The sequence below is a fragment of the Leucopleurus acutus genome, assembly GCF_964270905.1.
Source record: "Leucopleurus acutus genome assembly, chromosome: 5".
NCBI lineage: Eukaryota > Metazoa > Chordata > Mammalia > Artiodactyla > Delphinidae > Leucopleurus > Leucopleurus acutus.
Window position 1 is genome coordinate 143,585,023 of NC_139147.1, and position 25,154 is coordinate 143,610,176.

A 25,154-nucleotide genomic window follows, 5' to 3' on the forward strand; every position below is an offset into this window, starting at 1 on the left:
CACTACAGTTGCTTATGATGTTCTTTCCATGCCTTATTTTCTTCTTTGTGCTCATCTTTGCTTTCACACCTACTGTCTGTCTAACCTACAGGAATGCAAGCTCCATGTGAGACGGGAGCTCTTATCTAACTAGTTCACCACTATATTCCCAAGGCCTGAAACAGAATCAGGGGAGGGAAGCAGAGAGGCGGGGAGGAAAGCACATCCCAGAGCAACTCAGCATATCTCCTTAACAGCTGCTACGGTCTTGCCAGTTGACTGCTACTGACTGCTTGGCCTCTAGAACCTGGCTGGACTTCTCTCAGTATTCCATAAACTAGAAATGGTTAAGCATATATGCATAAAGAAAACTCATCATCTTGAAAGCTACTTTCATTGTGTCATAAAATTAAACTATGCCACAAGATTCCACAACATGGAAACACCAAGCTTTTCTTTTGACCTAAAAACAAAAAAAACCCACTGAGATTCTTTTCTCCTGTCACAGAAGGGAACCCTTATGCGTGGCAACTAAACTCAACTTTTCTGTTTTTACTCTTCTCATTTCTTACTGGAGACAGGTGGTTGGACCCCCATCAGCAATTCATGTTTGCTCACATAGCAGGTTTTTGCTAAAAGTCTAAAGAGAACCACAATTTAGTCCTTGGGTTGCATGCCTGACCTCCCTATTCTAAAGGACTGAGATTGTAAGAATTCTCCCTGTGGGAGAGTTGTTATATTTTATTGTGAATTTAAAGCATATGGACTGTGACTTTTCAATGTAGAGTAAGTGAAGAAATAACTAGTTCCACAGTTTTCCAAAATGAATCAATCAATAAAAATATTCTTATTAGAAATTATCTATCAACATTATAATGAATGCTCTGTACATGAACTGCGGAGAAGAAACCGTGAACATACTTACCTCTTCAAAGCCCATTTCAAATAAACATTCAACAGCTCCTCTGACAGGCAAGAGTCTAGTAGAAAAAGTTGTGTTTCCAATCCGGATAGATCTGTATTTTTCATCATTAGGGTTTCTGATTAAAAAAAGAAAAGTCTGATTATATATAACAATTTACATTTTTCACCATGTTTTTGCATTCTTTTTCACATTTTATACTGGCTATACGCCTACGAGGTAGTAGAGATCCCAGCTTTAAAGAAAGAGGATGCACAGTCTACAAAGACAGACTGATTTTGTGATTCTTACCTTGTACACACTTACTGCAACATTACTGTTTAACTTCACAGCTGATAATATCAACGCTGACGTAAGGGAAACCCATGCGACATTCTATTTCTGTGCTGTTAAAACTAGAGACCTTTGTGAGTGTTTAGGTTGCTAAGAAAAAATTCCATGCAAGTTCCAGACAGGGGCAGAAAGTTTTGCCTGTTTTCTTCTGATGGATCTCAGTCATCGAGAATAGCGCCTGATGGACACGTAGATGGTGGTTAATAAATATTTGTGAAACGAATGAATAAAAGGAACTAAGAAGCTATAGACAAATGAATCACAGCTCCTCAAAGACGTTACTTCTGACAAACATGAACCTAGGTGTACCTTTACGGTCGCTTGATTTTTCTTTCTTCCCTAGACCAATGGTTGTTTTTACTATAATTTCTGTTTCTGCTAAAGATATATTTTTGTCACAGCAACTATGGTAATAAAATACAATGAAGATATGAATTTCTTTCACCATGATTAAGATTTTGAATAGTACACATGAGATGAGACCAGCACATGAAAAATCTTTGATTTGAGATTTGTAATAACGTTGATAAATCAGAAAGGCTGTAAAAAAAAAATCAGAAAGAAAATAAAAGGTTAAAGACAATCAAGGTATTATACTCAAAAGGCCTTCTGAACTTAATTCAGGATGATAAGTAGGTTTCATATCTGATACTGATGCCCTTAAAATGGTAGTGGCTTCCATCAGTATGGCATTAAGAAAGACTGAGGCTGTCTCAGGGGTCCACAGAAGCAGTGCTGAGGCTATCAGCCTGGGGTCTGGGATGATGGGGTGGCCAAGTGCTGGCAAATGACCAAACACCTTTGTCCTAAACTTACACATGTTCTCTAGATATGGTGATATAAAAACCAAAACAGGGATTGTTAACTGTGGAAGTTTCAACAAATTTCACATTTGTTTTCCATCAAGCAGTTCCTGTTGCCAAACTGTCATAAATACTACACAAAACTTTTTTAAACCTCTTTTAATTTCAAAAATTACAGAATATTCAGAGACAAAAGCTCCAAAGTAGTATCACTTAAAATGTCCAGATTGGTGCTGATCTGTAAACACTTTGCTTTTCATCCATGAGGAGTACAGAAATTGAAAGTATTCAGTAATTATTACAGCAATTTGACACGACCATGAAATTTTCATTGCATTTTACAAAAGTTATAGGTCCACAAAGGATTGGAAATTAAAAATACTGTTCTTTACTGCAGGTCATTTGAAAATCACAGATAACTGAGAAACACAAAGAGATACAGATGCCTTACTCTTTTATTCTGTGTATCAGATCAGGGTTTCTAAACCTTGGCAATACTGACCTTTGGCCTTTGCTATGAGGGCTGCCCTGGGCACAGTAAAATGTTTACACCCCTGGCTTCTATACCACACTACATCATAAGCATGCCGCTCTTTCTTACCACTTAAACATTAAACAGTGAACAATCCTACCTTTACCAAAGCTAGTTACAGGTAAATGAGGCATCTTTTCACGACACTCAACACATTCCACAGGGTGATAAACAATCAGTACCACCAGGATGGTATATCCCACTGGTGCAGAACTGCTTGAGCTATCTTAGTCTATTTTTTCCCAAGAGTTTCCAGATTTCTACATAATCAAAATCTTTCACTGGGCTTAATTTTCTAATTTTTCTTCCCTTTTTCACACTAAAAAATTCTTATAAAACTTACATGAGCTGTTCTGATATAGCTTATTATTTTGAGACATGTTTCAAAGGGTCGAAGCAGCTTCTCTGCTACAGGCTTTGTATAGCTTAGATTTTCCTCTCTAGTTTCTAACGAACAATGTTCTATCTTTGTACAACATCTGTGGACCTCACATATCATTTATGTGTTTTTCTCACTCAACGTATATTGCAAATAAAAATTTGAAAAATGGCAATAACATCCAGGTACCCAAATCCCAGCTTCCTCTTTTTAAAGGTGCTGAGCAAAACTTCCCTGGTGGCGCAGTGGTTAAGAATCCACCTGCCAAAGCAGGGGACATGGGTTCGAGCCCTGGTCCGGGAGGATCCCACATGCCGCAGAGCAACTGGGCCCGTGAGCCACAACTACTGAGCCTGCGCGTCTGGAGCCTGTGCTCCGCAACAAGAGGCCACGACAGTGAGAGGCCTGCGCACCACGATGAAGAGTGGCCCCCGCTTGCCACAACTAGAGAAAGCCCTCGCACAGAAACGAAGACCCAACACAGCCATAAATGAATGAATGAATGAATGAATGAATGAATGAATGTGTTGAGCAGACCAACTATAGTCTTGAGCACAGACTGATGTGAAAGTCAGCCCCTGAAGCCCTCAAAGGCTTACAGAAGTTGGCCCCAGGGCCATCAGACCTCGGATCCATCAGCTCCCATTTCCTGCCCTTGGAGAAGTGCCATACAAACATTCCTGAACCTCTCGCTTCACAGCATCAGCCTGGAGTGGCCACTCTCCTCGAGCCCATTACTACGCTCAGTATCCTGCAGCATCTGAAGTACCCCTACAGACCTTTAGTTTTGATCTTCTTCTTCCACTAATTTAATTTTCTGTGCAGACTTTTCTCAATATTTTTTGCTATAACTCTTCGATTTTTTTTTCCCTATCTCTGGTGACAATTAACTATTTCCACGACTTTATTATTTATCTTGCTTGTTAGCAATTATCTTGCACCTTAGCTTGAGATTTCTTTTTCTGGTTGTTGGATGATGATGTTGAATGAATGAGGTTTGAAAGGGCAGCAAAACTTCCTAAACCTCACTCAACCATCACTTTGAACACATTTTGGTGCCTTCCTAGCTGTCTTACCCACAGATAGACAAACTGTTTCATTTACAGAAAATTAGCCTGTGTATTTACAACCGAATAGTAGGAAAAACACCCGCTTTGCACCTCGAAAGTCATAATCTACCATATTTCTAAGATTTTACAACATGTTAATAATAAGCCTCCCACTGAGTCACAGCATTCCTTTTCTCAGAAAAGGAAAGCTTAAATGTTTCTCTTTCAGAAATGCTAGGAATTAAATATATCTGCGCATTCTCTAGCTCTCTTCCTCTTTAGAACGCATAATCCCAGGAAAAGTTCTCCCAAATGGAAATTTAGTACGTGAGTGCATCCTATAATCTTGCATTTTTATTACTGATGACAAAAGTTGGTTTGTAGGCCATCTGAAAAACTATTTCTAGTCCTTCTGAAAATCTGTTAGTGCAACTTACATGTAAAATTTTCAGAAACATCTCTCTGCCCTTAGAAAACATCTGGGAAGCATCCCTGGCTCTAACTCCACCATTCTCTGCAGCTGACAACAAGGGAAACATGTGCACGTAAACTAGCTTAACATGAAAAACTGAATGAGACTAACAAACAACACATGTGCCATATTCTCTATTTCTTTCTCTCTTTTGCAACAATCTTATAATGTAGGTATCGTTTGTTCCTTTTAAAAATGAGGAAACTGAAGCCCAGTTTACATACATTCTTAGGAAATGGTTGACTGGGACTTAAACCCACTGGTTCGATTACAAACACTCTCCACCATACAAGCTGCCAACAAACTCAGCCATCCTTGCTCAGTTTCTCCAGGTGTCAGTAATAACCCAGGTGAGAAATCTCAAGTTATTTCAGGTACAGTATTTTGTCTCCTCCCGTTACCAGCTCTACCCCTGGCACTCACTCATCAAGGACTGCCAGTCCCTGACTACAATTCTTCTCTCTGTTACATCCACAGTTATGCTTATGCTCTGCAGTAGCTTCAGAAGTGAAATCCATGCCTTGTGTCTTCTCACATCATTATTCCACGTGAATCTCTCGTTATGCTTCTTTTTTGAGTCTAGAAACTACAATTACTTTCTGTTGCCTATCATGTCAAATACATGTTCTCTTACCAAACCTTTGTTCTCAGAACTGTTCCACACTAGGTCATCCAGCTATCTCCTCACATAAACACGTAAGTGCTTAAACATTGTCTTGGAATTAATTGTTCTCTAGATTTTATGCTGTGGCTATTTTCCACACCTGTGTCTTTCGCCCAGACGTATTTATTTTCTTTGAAGGAAGAAGCCACTTTCCATTCTTGGCCCTTCCCAATCACACCCAATACAGTTCATAACCAGTAACTGTGTGCAGTTTGCAAAGGAAACTAGTGGGAAATCAAATATTGTTTTTTTTTACATCTTTATTGGAGTATAATTGCTTTACAATAGTGTGACAGTTTCTGCTTTATAACAAAGTGAATCAGTTATACATATACATATGTTCCCGTATCTCTTCCCTCTTGCATCTCCCTCCCTCCCACCCTCCCTATCCCACCCCTCTAGGTGGTCACAAAGCACCAAGCTGATCTCCCTGTGCTATGCAGCTGCTTCCCACTATTTACGTTTGGTAGTGTCTATATGTCCATGCCTCTCTCTTGCTTTCTCACAGTTTACCCTTCCCCCTCCCCGTATCCTCAAGTCCATTCTCTAGTAGGTCTTTGTCTTTATTCCTGTCTTACCCCTAGGTTCTTCATGATATTTTTCTCCCCTTAAATTCCACATATATGTGTTAGCATATGGTATTTGTCTTTCTCATTCCGACTTCACTCTGTATGACAGACTCTAGGTCCATCCACCTCATTACAAATAGCTCAATTTCGTTTCCTTTTATGACTGAGTAATATTCCATTGTATATATGTGCCACATCTTCTTTATCCATTCATCCGATGATGGGCACTTAGGTTGTTTCCATCTCCGGGCTATTGTAAATAGAGCTGCAATGAACATTTTGGTACATGACTCTTTTTGAATTATGGTTTTCTCAGGGTATATGCCCAGTAGTGGGATTGCTGGGTCATATGGTAGTTCTATTTGTAGTTTTTTAAGGAACCTCCATACTGTTCTCCATAGTGGCTGTACCAATTCACATTACCACCAGCAGTACAAGAGTGTTCCCTTTTCTCCACACCCTCTCCAGCATTTACTGTTTCTAGATTTTTTGATGATGGCCATTGTGACTGGTGTGAGATGATATCTCATTGTAGCTTGGATTTGCATTTCTCTAATGATTAGTGATGTTGAGCATTCTTTCATGTGTTTGTTGGCAGTCTGTATATCATCTTTGGAGAAATGTCTATTTAGGTCTTCTGCCCATTTCTGGATTGGGTTGTTTTTTTGTTATTCCTTTGGGTTGTTTGTTTTTTTGTTATTGGGCTGCATGAGCTGCTTATAAATTTTGGAGATAAATTCTTTGTCAGTTGCTTCATTTGCAAATATTTTCTCCCATTCTGAGGGTTGTCTTTTGGTCTTGTTTATGGTTTCCTTTGCTGTGCAAAAGCTTTGAAGTTTCATTAGGTCACATTTATTTTTGTCTTTATTTCCATTTCTCTAGGAGGTGGGTCAAAAAAGATCTTGCTGTGATTTATGTCAGAGTGTTCTGCCTATGTTTTCCTCTAAGAGTTTGATAGTTTCTGGCCTTACATTTAGGTCTTTAATCCATTTTGAGCTTATTTTTGTGTATGGTGTTAGGGAGTGATCTAATCTCATACCTGTCCAGTTTTCCCAGCACCACTTATTGAAGAGGCTGTCCTTTCTCCACTGTACATTCCTGCCTCCTTTATCAAAGATAAGCTGACCATACATGCCTGGGTTTATCTCTGGGCTTTCTATCCTTTTCCATTGATCAATCTTTCTGTTTTTGTGCCAGCACCATACTGTCTTGATTACTGTAGCTTTGTAGTATAGTCTGAAGTCAAGGAGCCTGATTCCTCCAGCTCCATTTTTCGTTCTCAAGATTGCTTTGGCTATTCGGGGTCTTTTGTGTTTCCATACAGATGGTGAAATTTTTTGTCCTAGCTCTGTGAAAAATGCCAGTGGCAGTTTGATAGGGATTGCATTGAATCTGTAGATTGCTTTAGGTAGTAGAGTCATTTTCACAATGTTGATTCTTTCAATCCAAGAACATGGCATATCTCTCCATCTATTTGTATCATCTTTCATTTCTTTCATCAGGGTCTTATAATTTTCTGCATACAGGTCTTTTGTCTCCTTAAGTAGGTTTATTCCCAGATATTTTATTCCTTTTGTTGCAATAGTAAATGGGAGTGTTTTCTTGATTTCACTTTCAGATTTTTCATTATTAGTGTATAGGAATGCCAGAGATTTCTGTGCATTAATTTTGTATCCTGCTACTTTACCAAATTCATTGATTAGCTCTAGTAGTTTTCTGGTAGCATCTTTAGGATTCTCTATATATAGTATCATGTCATCTGCAAACAGTGACAGCTTTACTTCTTCTTTTCCGATTTGGATTCCTTTCCTTCTCTGATTGCTGTGGCGAAAACTTCCAAAACTATTTTGAATAAGAGTGGTGAGAGTGGGCAACCTTGTCTTGTTCCTGATCTTAGTGGAAATGCTTTCAGTTTTGTACCACTGAGGACGATGTTGGCTGTGGGTTTGTCATATATGGCCTTTATTATGTTGAGGAAAGTTCCCTCTATGCCTACTTTCTGCAGGGTTTTTATCATAAATGGGTGTTGAATTTTGTCGAAAGCTTTCTCTGTATCTATTGAGATGATCATGTAGTTTTCTCCTTCAATTTGTTAATATGGTGAATCATGTTGATTGATTTGCGTATACTGAAGAATCCTTGCATTCCTGGAATAAACCCCACTTGATCATGGTGTATGATCCTTTTAATGTGCTGTTGGATTCTGTTTGTTAGTATTTTGTTGAGAATTTTTGCATCTATGTTCATCAGTGATATTGGCCTGTAGCTTTCTTTCTTTGTGACATCCTTGTCTGGTTTTGGTATCAGGGTGATGGTGGCCTCACAGAATGAGTTTGGGAGTGTTCCTCCCTCTGCTATACTTTGGAAGAGTTTGAGAAGGATAGGTGTTAGCTCTTCTCTAAATGTTTGATAGAATTCGCCTGTGAAGCCATCTGGTCCTGGGCTTTTGTTTGTTGGAAGATTTTTAATCACAGTTTCAATTTCAGTGCTTGTGATTGGTCTGTTCATATTTTCGATTTCTTCCTGATTCAGTCTTGGCAGGTTGTGCCTTTCTAAGAATTTGTCCATTTCTTCCAGGTTGTCCATTTTATTGGCATAAAGTTGCTTGTAGTAATCTCTCATGATCTTTTGTATTTTTGCAGTGTCAGTTGTTACTTTTCCTTTTTCATTTCTAATTGTATTGATTTGAGTCTTCTCCCTTTTTTTCTTGATGAGTCTGGCTAATGGTTTATCAATTTTGTTTATCTTCTCAAAGAACCAGCTTTTAGTTTTACTGATCTTTGCTATCGTTTCCTTCAGTTCTTTTTCTATTATTTTTGATCTGATTTTTATGATTTCTTTCCATCTGCTAACGTTGGGGTTTTTTTGTTCTTCTTTCCCTAATTGCTTTAGGTGCAAGGTTAGGTTGTTTATTCGAGATGTTTCCTGTTTCTTAAGGTAGGATTGTATTGCTATGAACTTCCCTCTTAGAACTGCTTTTGCTGCATCCCATAGGTTTTGGGTTGTCGTGTCTCCATTGTCATTTGTTTCTATTTTTTTTATTTCCTGTTTGATTTCTTCAGTGATCACTTCATTATTAAGTAGTGTATTGTTTAGCCTCCACGTGTTTGTATTTTTTACAGACCTTTTCCTGTAATTGATATCTAGTCTCATAGCATTGTGGTCGGAAAACATACTTGATACAATTTCAATTTTCTTAAATTTACCAAGGTTTGATTTGTGACCCAAGATATGATCTATCCTGGAGAATGTTCCATGAGCACTTGAGAAAAATGTGTATTCTGTTGTTTTTGGATGGAATGTCCTATAAATATCAATTAAGTCCATCTTGTTTAATGTATCATTTAAAGCTTGTGTTTCCTTATTTATTTTCATTTTGGATGATCTGTCCATTGGTGAAAATGGGGTGTTAAAGTCCCCTACTATGAATGTGTTACTATCGATTTCCCCTTTTATGGCTGTTAGTATTTGCCTTATGTATTGAGGTGCTCCTATGTTGGGTGCATAGATATTTACAATTGTTATATCTTCTTCTTGGATCGATCCCTTGATGATTATGTAGTGTCCTTCTTTGTCTCTTCTAACAGTCTTTATTTTAAAGTCTATTTTGTCTGATATGAGAATTGCTACTCCAGCTTTCTTTTGGTTTCCATTTGCATGGAATATCTTTTTCCATCCCCTCACTTTCAGTCTGTATGTGTCTCTAGATCTGAAGTGGGTCTCTTGTAGACAGCAAATATATGGGTCTTGTTTTTGTATCCATTCAGCCAATCTGTGTCTTTTGGCGGGAGCATTTAGTCCATTTACATTTAAGGTAATTATCAATATGTATGTTCCTATTCCCATTTTAATTGTTTTGGGTTCGTTATTGTAGGTCTTTTCCTTCTCTTGTGTTTCTTGCCTAGAGAAGTTCCTTTAGCATTTGTTGTAAAGCTGGTTTGGTGGTGCTGAACTCTCTCAGCTTTTGCTTGTCTGTAAAGGTTTTAATTTCTCCATCATATCTGAATGAGATCCTTGCTGGGTAGAGGAATCTTGGTTGCAGGTTTTTCTCCTTCATCACTTTAAATATGTCCTGCCAGTCCCTTCTGGCTTGCAGAGTTTCTGCTGAAAGATCAGCTATTAACCTTATGGGGATTCCCTTTTGTGTTATTTGTTGTTTTTCCCTTGCTGCTTTTAATTTTTTTTCTTTGTATTTAATTTTTGACAGTTTGATTAATATGTGTCTTGGCGTATTTCTCCTTGGATTTATCCTGTATGGGACTCTCTGTGCTTCCTGGACTTGATTAACTATTTCCTTTCCCATATTAGGGAAGTTTTCAACTATAATCTCTTCAAATATTTTCTCTGTCCCTTTCTTTTTCTCTTCTTCTTCTGGAACCCCTATAATTCGAATGTTGGTGCATTTAATGTTGTCCCAGAGGTCTCTGAGACTGTCCTCAGTCCTTTTCATTCTTTTTTCTTTATTCTGCTCTGCAGTAGTTATTTCCACTATTTTATCTTCCAGGTCACTTATCTGTTCTTCTGCCTCAGTTATTCTGCTACTGATCCCATGTAGAGTATTTTTCATTTCATTTATTGTGTTGTTCATCATTGCTTGTTTCATCTTTAGTTCTTCTAGGTCCTTGTTAAATGTTTCTTGCATTTTGTCTATTCTATCTCCAAGATTTTGGATCATCTTTACTATCATTATTCTGAATTCTTTTTCAGGTAGACTACCTATTTCCTCTTCATTTGTTAGGTCTGGTGGGTTTTTATCTTGCTCCTTCATCTGCTGTGTGTTTTTCTGTCTTCTCATTTTGCTTAACTTACTGTGTTTGGGGTCTCCTTTTTGCAGGCTGCAGGTTCGTAGTTTCTGTTGTTTTTGGTGTCTGTCCCCAGTGGCTAAGGTTGGTTCAGTGGGTTGTGTAGGCTTCCTGGTGGAGGGTACTAGTGCCTGTGTTCTGGTGGATGAGGCTGGATCTTGTCTTTCTGGTGGGCAGGTCCACGTCTGGTGGTGGGTTTTGGGGTGTCTGTGGACTTATGATTTTAGGCAGCCACTCTGCTAATGGGTGGGGTTGTGTTCCTGTCTTGCTAGTTGTTTGGCATAGGGTGTCCAGCACTGTAGCTTGCTGGTCGTTGAGTGAAGCTGGGTGCTGGTGTTGCGATGGAGATCTCTGGGAGATTTTCGCCATTTGATATTATGTGGAGCTGGGAGGTCTCTTGTGGACCAGTGTCCTAAAGTTGGCTCTCCTACCTCAGAGGCACAGCACTGACTCCTGGCTGTAGCACCAAGAGCCTTTCATCCACACAGCTCAGAACAAAAGGGAGAAAAACTAGAAAGAAAAAAAGAAAGAAAGGAAGGAAGGAAGGTCGGAAGGAAGGAAGATGAAAGAAAGGAGGGAGGGAGGGAAGGAAGGAAGGAAGGAAGGAAGATGAAAGAAAGAAAGAAAGGAAGGAGGGAAGGAAGGAAGGAAGGAAGAAAGGAAGAGAGAAGGGAGGGAAGGAGGGGGAGAGGGAGGAAGGGGGAGGGAGGGAGGGAGGGGGAGAGGAAGGGAGGGAGGAAGGAAGGAAGGAAGGAAGGGAGGAAGGAAGATGAAAGAAAGAAAGAAAGAAAGGAAGGAAGGAAGGAAGGAAGGAAGAGAGAAGGGAGGGAGGGAGGGGGAGAGGAAGGAAGGGGGAGGGAGGGAGGAAGGGAGAAAGGGAGGAAGGAAGGAAGGAAGGGAGGAAGGAAGGAAGGAAGGGAGGGAGGGAGGAAGGAAGGAAGGAAGGAAGGAGGGCAGGAAGGATGGAAAGAAAGAAAGAAAGAAAGAAAGAAGATAAAATAAAATAAAAGATAAAATAAAATGAAGTTAATAAAATAAAAAGTAATTATTAAGAAAAAAAATTTTTTTAAGAAGAAAAACAAAAAAAAAACGGACAGATAGAACCCTAGGACAAATGGTGGAAGCAAATCTATACAGACAAAATCTCGCACAGAAGCATACACATACACACTCACAAAAAGAGGAAAAATGGGAAAAACCATAAATCTTGCTCTTAAAGTCCACCTCCTTAATTTGGGATGATTGGTTGTGTATACATGTATTCCGCAGATGCAGGGTACATCAAGTTGATTGTGGAGCTTTAATCCGCTGCTTCTGAGACTGCTGGGAGAGATTTCCCTTTCTCTTCTTTGTTCGCACAGCTCCCGGGGTTCAGCTTTGGATTTGGACCCGCCTCTGCATGTAGGTCGCCTGAGGGCATCTGTTCTTCGCTCAGCAGACAGGACGGGGTTAAAGGAGCTGCTGATTCGGGGGCTCTGGCTCACTCAGGCCGGGGGGAGGGAGGGGCACGATGTGGGGCGAGCCTGCGGCGGCAGAGGCCAGCATGACGTTGTACCAGCCTGAGGCTCGCCGTGCGTTCTCCCAGGGAAGTTGTCCCTGGATCCCGGGACCCTGGCAGTGGCAGGCTGCACAGGCTCCCTGGTAGCAGGGTGTGGACAGTGACCTGTGCTCGCACACAGGCTTCTTGGTGGCGGCAGCAGCAGCCTTACCCTCTCATGCCCGTCTCTGGGGTCCACGCTTTTAGCCACGTTTCGCGCCCGTCTCTGGAGCTCCTTTAAGCGGCGCTCTTAATCCCCTCTGCTCGCGCACCAGGAAACAAAGAGGGAAAAAAAAAGTCTCTTGCCTCTTCGGCAGGTCCAGACTTTTCCCCAGACTCCTTCCCGGCTAGCTGTGGCGCACTAGCCCCCTTCAGGCTGTGTTCACGCCACCATCCCGAGTCCTCTCCCGGCACTCCGACCGAAAACTGAGCCTCGGCTCCCAGGCCCGCCTGCCCCGGCGGGCGAGCAGACAAGCCTCTCGGGCTGGTGAGTGCCAGTCGGCACCAATCCTCTGTGCGGGAATCTCTCCGCTTCATCTTCCACACCCCTGTTGCTGTGCTCTCCTCCGTGGCTCCGAAGCATTCCCCCTCCGCCACCCGCAGTCTCCGCCCGCGAAGGGGCTTCCTAGTGTGTGGAAACCTTTCCTCCTTCACAGCTCCCTCCCACTGGTGCAGGTCCCGTCCCTATTCTTTTGTCTCTGTTTTTTCTTTTGCCCTACCCAAGTTCGTGGGGACTTTCTTGCCTTTTGGGAGGTCTGAGGGCTACTGCCAGCGTTCAGTAGGTGTTCTGTAAGTGTTGTTCCACGTGTATATGTATTTCTGGTGTATCTGTAGGGAGGAAGGTGATCTCCGCGTCTTACTCTTCCGCCATCTTCCCCTCGTCCCCCCGAATTTAGTCAAATATTGTTTTTTAAAGAATGAATGAAGCAAGTTTCCTAGGGAACCCACATGGAATGCCAGTAAAACTACTGCAGATTTTTGAAAGGTAGATACTGAGGAAAGCTGATTTTTATCTATAAGTCAGTGAACTGAAAAAACGGTTCAAACCCATGGTACACTGTGCATGCAAATTAGTATATACTTCATTGTATAATTTTATTAGCTTTACGAGCCTTAGTTGGGGAATAGGATAAACATCATCTGAAGCAGAAATTTCAAACTTAACCCAAAGTATTATTTTCACCAGTGTATAGTGACAAATATCACTGTTAACAGCAACAATTAAAAAACTGCAAATGAAATTCTCAGTTCAACACTCACCCTATAAAATACTATGTCAGATCCTGAGTTAGGAGCAAAGGATATCAAGACAACAATCCCTTATCTCTCATGCTAAAGGAGTTCCTAAAACAGCAAAAGAAATGATGGTTTCCTCTATTCTCAAATAAGTTAGATTAGCCTGTCTGTAATGCAGTGTAGCTAAGGGATCAAGAAGAGGCCTGGGGCTTTTCTGTTAAGAGGCAAGCAAATCACTGGGCTTCGAAGCAGAAGAAAAGGTGAGGTTTTTCCCCCCCTCTGAAGACCAAACGAGTTTGAACTGTAAGAATGAGGGCAGGAACTAATACTATTACTTAAGACAAACTAAAAAGGGTAGTTTTTCATACCATCTCCACTTATATGAGTTCCAGACTCCTAATTCCCTTTCTGGATAAAAAACCTTTTTAAGATAAGAAACATAAGCCATAGTAGAGACTATAACATACACTGACAGCATGCCACGTTTCTTCTATGAGTTTGGTAAACACTCATAATGACGATAATGATGGAAAAGACTTCCTTCCTCAAAACACCTTGATCTCAGCATTTGTGGTTTCCCTGGATTGAAAGCAGAAGTGAATCCTCATTACAAGGGCAACTCCCTTTTCTGAAGAATGGGGTTTAAATAGTTTGGTGGCTTTCCAGATGGGAGGTGCTAGCTGACGGCCTCTGGAGAACTCTGCCTCGGAGTTCACTGTGCAGAACCCTCTGGCATCCTTGCGCTCTGAAGAGCTGTCAGATATCCCAGGGCTGAGAAGGTGAGCTGAGAGGGTGTCACAGAGGAGGAAGGCGGCCCCCATATAGGTCTTAACTGTGCAGCTGTGCACAGTGCACATGCTGCATCCCTCTCTGCATCTGTCACACAACAAGGGCTCAATATGTTCTTCTTTCAATTCACTTTTTAAATCATTAATGTTGCCTATATGAGCCATATTAAAACTGCCATGGGTTAAGACACTGCACTTGTAACTAAGGTCTCCAAAACTGGGTCACGTGAAATCTATAACCTTGACACTGCGAAGGATCTCCTTTTAGACTTCAGGCCAATACATCCACCCCTTAGAAAAGCAAGCGCACCAGGGGCTGGGAGGCGGGGGGCAGAGCCTATATGATCACGGCGCCCTGATAAACGAGCTAACAGCACTAAGGCGGAGGCACGTGGGGCTCCTTTTCCCTCCCCCACACATCCCGTCCCTCAGGACACCACATCATTTGATCTAAGAGTGGAGGGACGTAATGCTTCAAAATGACTAATAAAACTTACTTCCCAATTCCCCAAATCTGTAAGGTTCCTTAGAGGTCTAGAAGTGTGCTCAGAGTAAAAGGAAACAAACTACTCTTAGCCAAGGTTATCCTCACAAACACCACGGTAGTGTTAGGCTCTAGTATTAGGATATTCACAAAACGCTGGGAAGAAAACATCTTGTCCGTGGCAAACTTCTGAGAAGCCCAATGGCAACTGAAGGCTGCTGCTGGGTAAAACGCACGCAGTGGGGATGAAACGCTGTCGCCGCTCCTGTCCTGACACGTAAGACTGTTCAAGCGCCGGACCGAGGCCAGAGCCCGGGGCGCGCCTTCCCCTCCTCCGCCCCGCGCGTCCCGGGACCCGGCTCGCCCTGGGCTCCGCGACAGCAGGTGTCCGGTCACAGGTGCAGAGACTCCCTCCGCTCCGGCAGGGCTGGGCCGGGAGGGTCTCCAGGCCCCTGGCGGGCGGCCCCAGCTCCCCCCCGCCGCCCCCCTGAGCGGGAGCCAGGCCCGGGGCCCTCCCGGCCTCCGCGCCCCCGGGGCCGGCCGGGCGCCCCCAAACCCGGCCGCGCGTGCGCCGCGCCCCGCCCGCTGGCACGCGTCCCTCCCGCGGCCCCGCACCTGAGGATGTTGTCCGCGTAGGTGAGCAGCAGCTTGGAGGCCTCCAGGAAGGTCTCCGGGGTGTTCTGACAGAGCTCGGCCACCGCCGGGGACGCGGACCCACAGGAACTGCCCAGCGCCGCCGCCGCCATACTCGAGCGCGCGGCCGTGACCCCCCCTCCCCCCGCCCGCACCGCGTGCGCCCTGAGCAGGCGCCTCAGCTCGCCGCGCTCTGCGGCCGGCCGGGGGGCGGGGGCTGGTCTCCAGGGGCGGGGCTCGGCCGAGAGGAAAGGGGCTGGTCTCCAGGGGCGGGGGCCCGGCCGAGAGGTAGGGGGCTGGTCTCCAGGGGCGGGGCCCGGCCGAGAGGGAAGGGGCTGGTCTCCAGGGGCGGGGCCCGGCCGAGTGGGAAGGGGCTGGGACTAGTCTCCGGGGCGGGGCCCGGCCGAGTGGGAAGGGGCTGGGACTAGTCTCCGGGGCGGGGGGGGGGGGGGGGGGCCTGCAAGGCTCGTGGTGGGGGGCAGGGCTCGTGTGTGTGGGGTGGTCTCCAGGGGACGGGGGTTTTCCAGGGGGTTGGGGTCTGATATCCTGGGCTGGGGACTCGGCGGGAGGTGAGGGGGACGGCTGGTCTCCAGGGGGCGGGGACTAGTATCCGGGACCGGTGGGGTTCGTCTGGGAGGAGCTGGGGGCTGTTTGGGGCCGTTGGGGGCTTGGGCCGACAGGGGCCTGGTTGTCAGGGCCTGGGGACTTCGACCAGGCTGGGGTGTGGGTCTTGGTCGTCCGGACCGAGGGGCTTTGCCCATGTGTGTCTGGTGGTCTGGACCGCGGGGTGGGGTGGAGGGGCGAGGGTTTCGCGCGGGGGTAGGGGGTGCTGGCTGGTGCATCGCGGGAACCCAGGTTCCTCGGCGCCTCGGGGCCGGCCTCAATAGATCCAGCCAGACGGTGGAGAAACCCCCTATATTCCAACCACCCCTTTGCCCCCAGATGAAACTATTCTACAGCTTCCTCCTCGCAGATGGTCAGGCCTTCCTAAGTAAATGTGGATGAAAGACCCCAGAGGGAAGCAGAAAACCACGTTCAAAACCAAACACATAAACTCTGCTGGGTTTCTCCTATATGGATTTTTTTTGGAATTAGATAAATGATTGAAAATCTCTTGCATAAGCCCCAGCTCAGAGAATATGATGCCTCTGTAAAGAAGTTTTTTTCAAAACTGCAGTTTGCAACATAGTGGGTTGTGGACTCTACTGACCAAAGTAAAACACATATCCAATAACGACAAAGTAGAATGGAATGGAGGAGAAAGGAAAGACAGCAAAATTATGCATCCCATGTAGTAAGTGTACGTATTAATTTGTGACCTTGTTTCGCAGGTAGATCCTGTGATCAGTGTCCTTTTTTCCTCTTAAAAGAAGAATCCTAACATCTTTAATCCATCATCTACCTCTCCATGACCTTGAAAGTGTACTTTACCAATGCCTTCTTTCTTTTCCAAACCTCAACAAATGTTTTTCTTGACACTATATATTTTTAAAAGTTGTTTGTCTAAGTAGCTTCTTTGAATATTCTTGACGCTTTATCTTCAGTTTGCTTTTTAAATTTGAAATTTTCTTCCAATGTCTCTGAGCAAGACCCTGAGCAATAACCACCCACTTCAGTTACCATTCACTTGCCAGATATGTGTGAGAAGTTTTTAATAAATATGTAGGTTTTTGGACCAGCTTCCAAGAATAGTGTTTAACTGATAGTGTGTTGCTAGCTGCTGTAACTGAAATTTTCAGTGACGTAACACGAGAAATTTCTTTCTTGTTCATACAAGAGGTATCATTTGTCAGTGAGCAGCTTTCCTCCAGATAATGATGCAGGGCCCCAGGCTCCTTTCCTCCCATAGAAGTCAACAAACATTTTCTATAAAGGACCAAATATTAAATGTTTAAGGGTTTGTGGCCATAGGGGCTCTGGTTCAACTATTTAACTCTGCCTTTGCAGTTGTTCCATAGGCAATACAGTTTGTCCTTGAACAACGTGGGCACCAACCCTCCAAGCATTCAAATTCTGTGTATAACTTCCTCTGTATCTGAGGTTCCACTGTATCTGTGGTTCTGAATCTGAGGTTGCAACTCACAGTGGGCCATGTAGCACTGTAGCATTTACTGCTGAAAAAAAATCCTCATATAAGTGGACCCATGCAGTTCAAACCCATGTTGTTCAAGGGTCAACTGTACTTAAAATGAATGTGTATGGGTATGTCCAATGAAACTATTTACAAAGACAAGCAGCCTTCTGGATTTAGCGTGTGGTTTGCTAACTACTGCTATATGGCCACAGAGACTTTTGCATTTAGTTAGTGATGGGGCAGAAAGACCGCATACCTGCTTCTTAACCACATGGGCCCAGAAATGACAAACAGCATTTTCTCTACTGTATCATTAGTGAAAATGAAGCCCCACCTAGATGAAAAGGGAGAGAGACTGGGAAATGTAGTCCTTAGCTGGACAGGCACCACCCACAACTCTGGGAATTGTGGGATGGGAGGTGGGAGGCCTGGGATGTAACTAGCTGTCTCTATCACAAACAGTATTCCCCTTGAGTTTCTTCTTTCCATCAGCACACTCATTTATTCTTATAATAATTGTATAAGGTTATCATATACTGTCTAGTATTTATGACTTTTTTTAAGGCTACAGAACACTTTTTTTTTTTCAAATAAACCCTTAGGAGGAAACCTAGTATATACAAAACACCAAAGTGGAGGCGCTCTAGAACTGAAGCAGGAATGCTTGTGTGGTGGGGGAGGAATAGAATGTTATCAACTTAGCTTTCCCCTTGAGTAGATAATGGCTTTAAGGTACTTTTGTGAGGGACATGCAACCACAGTGTGAAAACCAATGCCATAAAATTAATGCTGTTAAAATAACGTACAGTCCATAAAATCATAGAAATCCTCATTTCAATGGTAATTCACTAAATTATTGTTTATTTTAATTCACCTGAAATTTAAATCCTTCCCAATTACTTTTTTTTTTTTTAATTTATTTCTTTTGGCTGCGTTGGATCTTCATTGCTGCGCGCGGGCTTTCTTTTTAGTTGCAGCAAGAGGGGGCTACTCTTCGTTGCGGTGCACGGGCTTCTCATTGCAGTGGCTTCTCTTGTTCCAGAGCATGGGCTCTAGGTGCGCGGGCTTCAGTAGCTGTGGCGCACGGGCTCAGTAGTCGTGGCTCGCGGGCTCTAGAGCACAGGCTTAGTAGTTGTGGCACACGGACTTAGTTGCTCCGTGGCATGTGGGATCTTCCCTGACCAGGGCTCAAACCTGTGTGCCCTGCATCGGCAGGTGGATTCTTAAGCACTGCACCACCAGGGAAGCCCCCCAATTACTCTTTACTTTGAGTAACTACTCTCTCTCTTGGATACCACCATCTATGAAGCTATTAAGGGAATTTATTATAACAAGGGACTTGGCTCATTCTTTTCCCTGTCTGCTTCTTCCACTTAAGTCAAGTTGAAAATATTTTGATTCTTCAGTTTCCTTTAGAAAAGTTAAAGGTTTTAAGCTAGTCAATCTCTTTTTTTTTTTTTTTTTTTTTTTGCAGTACGCGGGCCTCTCACTGCTGCGGCCTCTCGCCCATGGCATGTGGGATCTTCCCAGACCGGGGCATGAACCCGTGTCCCCTGCATCGGCAGGCAGACTCCCAACCACTGCGCCACCAGGGAAGCCCGCTAGTCAATCTCTTTATACCCACCATTGCTCCAAACACATAAAAGGATGTTCTAGTATTAAATCAGCTTTGAACTTCCTGTTCATTCACTTGATTTTTTTTTTTTTTTGCTTCAAGATAATGAATTTCTTTTTAGGATTCCAGCTTTGTTAAGAACATCATCTTTAAAGTTGACATATGGTGGCACTATTCTTAAAATGAAATAAAGATATAACTCACTGAAATTTCCCCAGGATAGGTTTTGTCATAAAAAAGAAAATGTTGGGACTTCCCTGGTGGCTCAGTGGTTAAGAATCTGCCTGCCAACGCAGGGCACACGGGTTCAAGCCCTGGGCCGGGAAGATCCCACATGCCGCGGAGCAACTAAGCCCGTGTGCCACGACAACTGAGCCTGTGCTCTAGATCCCGCAAGCCACAACTGCTGAGCCCGTGAGCCACAACTACTGAAGCCAGCATGCCTAGAGCCCGTGCTCCGCAACAAGAGAAGCCACCACAATGAGAAGTCTGCACACCTCAAAGAAGAGCAGCCCCTGCTCGCCGCAACTAGAGAAAGCCTGCGCGCAGCAACAAAGACCCAACTCAGCCAAAAATAAATAAATATATTTAAAAAAAAAAAGAAAATGTTGACCTCAGTAAAGGTTATTGGCAAGGAGAAGGGTTGAAGCCTCTTAGGAATTGATGTGGTAGCTCACTACTGTGTGACTGTATTAAGTAATTAAGCAACTATTATTTATTGAGCACATGCTGTATGCAAAGCAGTCTGAGATGGATGACATAAGAAACTTTTAATCTAGTAGGAAGGACAAAATGAATAATAATACCTTACATACAGATAGCCCTTCAGTTGATGAAACAGAGTTACTGTGAAAAAATCATTTGGTAAGAAATGCACAAAGTGGTATATGCATAAGGGTATGTGTTTATTAATTCATTCTGTAATTCATTCATTCACCAAATAGTTATGAAGCCAATGGCCGTGCGCCACACACTGTGAAGCAGGGGAGGAGATGAGCACAGGCCCCGCCTTCATAAGAGTCATCGAGTTCGAGCACTGGTGAGACCAGCAGTATCAGCATCACCAGGGAACTATCAGGATATTCTCAAGCCCCACCATTAAAGATGAGGCCCAGGGCTTCCCTGGTGGCGCAGTGGTTGAGAGTCCACCTGCCGATGCAGGGGACACTGGTTCGTGCCCTGGTCCGGGAAGATCCCACATGCTGCGAAGCGGCTGGGCCCGTGAGCCATGGCCGCTGAGCCTGCGCGTCTGGAGCCTGTGCTCCGCAACGGGAGAGGCCACAGCAGTGAGAGGCCCGCGTAAAAAAAAAAAGATGAGGCCCAGCAATGTGTGTGGTAAGCCCTTCAGGTGATTTTGGTGCACGGTAAATTTGGAGAACTATTAGTTTAGAAGAAGGAAAATTCCACTGTGGTTGCAGTTTCATGGTAGAAGAATTTGAAAAGAACCCTTAAATTGGGAGGTTAATGAGATGAGGAAGGGCAGGACTTTCCAGCTGTGGGAGGAAATGCCCCCAACACACACTTAATTAAGGACAGCATCCTAGCACTCTCTCCTCCGTGCCACTGCCTTAGTTTAGGGCTTCACCAGTCTTTTTTTAATTTTTTTTAATATTTATTGGAGCATAGTTGCTTTACAATGTTGTGTTAGTTTCTGCTGTACAGCAAAGTGAATCAGCCATATGTATACATATATCCTCTTTTTTGGATTTCCTTCCTGTTTAGGTCACCACAGAGCATTGAGTCCCCTGTGCTATACAGTAGGTTCTTATTATTATCTATTTTATACAGTAGTGTACATATGTCAATCCCAAGCCCCCAATTCATCCCCTCCGTAGAGCCTCACCAGTCTTAACTCTCTTCCCCATGTCCACGCCCACATTCCCCAATCCCCCTGCACATGCTGCAACGATGATCTTTCTAAACCACCCATCTGATCCTGTTATTCTTCTGCTGAAACGTTTTCTATGGCTACCCCTTGCCCACATGTAACTGAGCAGGACCCTATGAGGCCTTCCCAGAATAGACCTCCACTCACATCCTACACCTGCCTTTTGTTTGTAGAAAAACTTTAGTTGAAGAATAACCAGAGACGTGAGAAAATGCAGAAAGAAAGGAAGACAGTCAAGCAAGACCAAATAACAATACTTTAGCCAGTAAACAGTCAAGGACCTTTAGTTCTTCCTCCAGGACTATAAAGAATATTCTGAGCCACATCCTTTGAGCTGTTTTGCAGATACTGAAAACCCCACAAGGTGGAGGAAGTTACCTGTCTGCTGCCCACAGGCATGTAGGCCTCAGACCGGTTGGAACCATAAGGCTGACGATGCCGACTCCCCATTACCTCACCACCAACCAATCAGAATGTCCACGAGCTGACCACGCCCTGCTCCTTGAACACCGTAAGACTTCTCTCGACCCCCTCCAGGGCGGGGCGCACAGTCTTGAGGGCACGAGCCCACTGTGGCCCCCTTTGCCTGGCAAAGCAATTAAGCCATTTCTTTCTACTTCACCCAAAACTCTGTCTCTGAGATTTAATCTGGCACCAGTGTAGAGGCCAGATTTCAGCAACACACACTCTACCGCCAAATGATGTCACGAGTCAGGCAAGAAACTTGAATGTACTAAGTGGCTTTGTTAAGACAAAAGAACTAGCAGAGAGTCCGGTGAAGGGAATGAGAGAGTTTACCATTTCCTTCCTAGAGGAATTTAGATTCAATAAAAGAATGTTGCAGTCCATGTTAGACCAGGGCTGCCTGCATATCATTTCTGACCTACAGGATCAAATCCAAAGTCTTCTGCACAACATCCAAGACTTTTTCAGATCAGCCCCTGCTTCACTCTCATGCTTTCACTGTTGCTTTGTCCCACACCTCACATCCAGCACTGGCCACATTGAACTACTACTAGCAGTTTGTGGAAGATATCAGGTATCCAGGCCTTTGTTCTACTCTGTCAGGATGCCCTTTCCCACCAAATTTACTAGACAAACATGTACTCATTTTCAAGATGCAGTTCAAAGGTCAACTTTTTTGAAGGCTTTCCTGACTTTGGAAGGTAGTATTGACCCAGTTGTCTCCTTTGTATTATTATAATTCTGTCATATTCTTCTATTCCAGCACCTGTTTCAGTGGTTTGCACATATTTGTCTCCATGGCTGTTTCCTTAGACTATGAACTTCCTGAAAGCAAGAACCATACCCTATTCATTTTCATATGCCAGCTTCTAGCACAGCTTAGGAAGAAAATGAATGTTGAACAAAAGAAAGTACGAGCAAAGATACAGAGATGAAAAAAGACAAGCTGAAGTCAACCTAGAGATGATAAGATCACTTTTGCTGGGTGTTGGGCTGCACCCTACAGGCCTGCAAGCCCTGGGCTTACCCAGCTTCAAGACAAAAGAAAGAGCCCAGAGTCAGTGACAGAGACACCAGTGGTTTAGTGGATGGGGGGATCTTACGTGTCTGAAGCAAGGTCGTGGAGTGACACCCCACCGTCTGCAGCAGACGGTGGGCAGGACATGGCAGCAGTCTTTGCTCCAGGGGGAGGGGGAGGTTACCAGTTATAGGAGAATTGACATCAGGTTGGCTCATCGGTTACCAACAGTGAGGCACGCCCCTCACTGCTTCTTTGATGAACTCTCACATTACAGAGGTTCTGATCTAAAGATTAGTCACCAGCTGGGGCTGGGGGCAAGTCTGTAGGAAGGTCAGTCACGTGAGTAGGCTGTAGGTGAAGCAGGCACTCGTCAGGCAGAGGATGTACAGAGTGCAAGAGAACAGCCATCTTGGATGGAAATCTATTTTAATAGAGAATGGGAACTATATCTGGAAAGGTAGTTTTGAATCACATTACAAAAAATTTAAGTAAACATATGTCTGAACAAGAGGCTATGGCAAGTGGAGCCTTTTTGAAGATTTTGGTACATTAGCTAAAACACCATGGTATTTTAACAAGGAATATGGTACTAAATCATACAGTATAGCTATTAGAATATCATAAAATCTCTCACCCCTTTCCAGACCAAAGGAAAGATCAGAGGTAGAAATAAAAATGAAAAGACTTTTGGTGGCTTTACTTTCCTACAATTTTTTTTCCTGTTTTTTGGCCACACTGCACAGCTTGCAGGATCTTAGTTCCCCAACCAGCGGAAGCGGGGAGTCCTAACCACTGGTCCGCCAGAGAATTCCCTCTACAATATTTTAATTGACTTGTCACTTCTTATCCAAGATAATTTTGTGATGTTACAAAAGAAAAAAGAACAGCATGTTAAAACTGTGTTTCATTTGAGTTTGGCTTCAAAAAATATTTTAGGACTTTTCGCACTATGATTTTAAAATATTATACAGCCATGAAGAGAGGAGACAGCAAGTTTGGGTACCTCTCACTCCTTAACTTTTAGTTGTATTTTATAACCACGTTTGTTTTAATTTCTCTTAAAGTAACTCTATCGTCACTGAAAGAAGGTCAACCTAAGAAGTGACTGAATAGGCCTTGGATCAAGGATGACTCAAGGTCATACTAGGGAACTACTTTAGAAAAAGTCTATTTCCAGACACATTTAAATCCAGTACTAACCAGGAAAAGCTAAGCTTCTCCCAAATTCTTCCCTAGAGCTGGGAAAGAAGACAAAGCACTCTACTTGGAAGCCATCAAGAGGCACACTGTCCAGAAAGAAACAAATACGCTGAGAGGTTCAGATGCAGGTTATATGGTCAATCCTTTATCTACAGAAGAAAGCAGGACACAAAACGCACCTGGGTCAGCACGTGAGCAACAGATGGTCATCTAAACAAATACTACCTTGCTGATTTCTTGCTTTTTTATATTTTCATCTTATTTTTCCCTTGATAGATTCACAGTGAGCTCTGAGCAAATAAAAGTTATAGAATTTTTCGAACACTTAGAAATAAATGTCTACATTCTTCTCTATTCTGTTCTTGTCTCCATTCTTAGACACTGGCTGTGATATTTTGAGCACCGCCCAAGAGCTGAAAATAAGTTTCAAAAAGTAAAAGTAACTTTATTATTACAAAAGCATTGTTTGTATACTATAGAGAAGATGATAAATAAAGCTAAGCAAAAATAAGGGGGAAAGGGAATCCCCTGGCGGTCCAGTGTTTAGGACTCCAGGCTTCCACTGCATGGGGCCTGGGTTCCATCCCTCGTCGGGGAACTGAGATCCTGCACACCACAAGGAGTGGGCAAAAAAATTTAAAAATTAAAAAATAAAATAAGGGAAAAACACCGCAATCATTATACTTGCTTGCAGACCAGACCCCGCCCCCAAGAAAACCCTTTAAAAAAAAGGAAAAATACAAGTTACTACTTGGATCTTCTAAGAAATTATCAACATCTTTCCACATTAATAAATATTCACTTATAAAATTATTCTAAATGTTTGCACATTACTTAGATGTACCACAAAATAGACAACTGCGGTGAGTCCTACTTTGCTATTATAAACAACTCTGGGCGATACAGAGATCACTGTAACGATACGGTAACTTCTTTAATTCTTCCTTAGCATTCCGGGCGAATATGACGGAGTCCCTCTTCCCACAACAGGCGAATATCTGGGATTATTAGCAAAAGAAAAAAAAAGAGATCCCTTTTTGATACGCAAAAATGCTATCTCCCCTCGTTACGTGCTCGTTCCCAAGTTATGCTGGAGTCGGTGAGGGGGCGCCCGGACCCTACCCTCACCGTCTGACCTCCGCCAAGGTGACGCGGGGGAAGGGCGCCCTGCCCAGAGGGCGCGCACGCCGGGCGTGCGCGTGCGCGCCTATGCGGACGTGTGTGTGCGCGGACGTGCGCGGACGTGTGTGTGCGCGGACGTACGCGGACGTGCTGTGCGCGTGCGCACGCCCGCATCGCGCGTGGGACTGCGGCTGCGCTGGCCGCCGGAGGCCGGGTGCAGGTAGTGGGTGCTCGCTCCTCTTCTCCTTCCGCCCTCCAGCTCCGAGTCGGATCGGCGCTGCGTGGGGAGAGGGGTGTGGAGGACCCGGGTCAGGTGTCTTTTCCTCTCGCCACGCTTTCCTCGGGTTTCTGGGTTGGTGCGGGGAGTTGGCCACACCCCCTTCCCTTCCCCCCCCCACCCTTGACCTTCGCGGTCCCCGAAACCCTGATCAAAAAAGTTCTCTCACCGCCACCCCAAATAATAGGCCCTGAGGTGTGTTTTGTGCCTTTTGTAATAAGGCCTCGGTAATCCTGAAAAAGGATGCTTTTCGCAGCCTATATCCGGCCAGGAGTACGTGTATATTTTTCATTGTGAAGTTCTGTTGTGA

At 43.9% G+C, this 25,154-nt stretch overlaps 1 protein-coding gene across 4 annotated transcripts in view; it reads right to left on the minus strand.

Annotated features, from left to right (window-relative positions):
* NGLY1 (N-glycanase 1) overlaps positions 1 to 15,295 on the minus strand; it is a gene marked incomplete at its 5' end in the record, with an annotated part of 62,494 nt that extends 47,199 nt beyond the window's left edge. For 2 of the 4 annotated variants that reach the window (XM_082840482.1, XM_082840485.1), the window contains 2 exons: positions 905 to 1,019; positions 15,165 to 15,295. In XM_082840482.1, coding sequence (XP_082696608.1) covers positions 905 to 1,019; positions 15,165 to 15,295 — 246 coding nt within the window. Of the gene's footprint in view, positions 1 to 904; positions 3,122 to 15,164 lie in introns of those variants that run through there. The other 2 variants (XM_082840483.1, XM_082840484.1) reach the window with 2 other exon arrangements.
* Between the last annotated feature and the right edge of the window lie 9,859 nt (positions 15,296 to 25,154).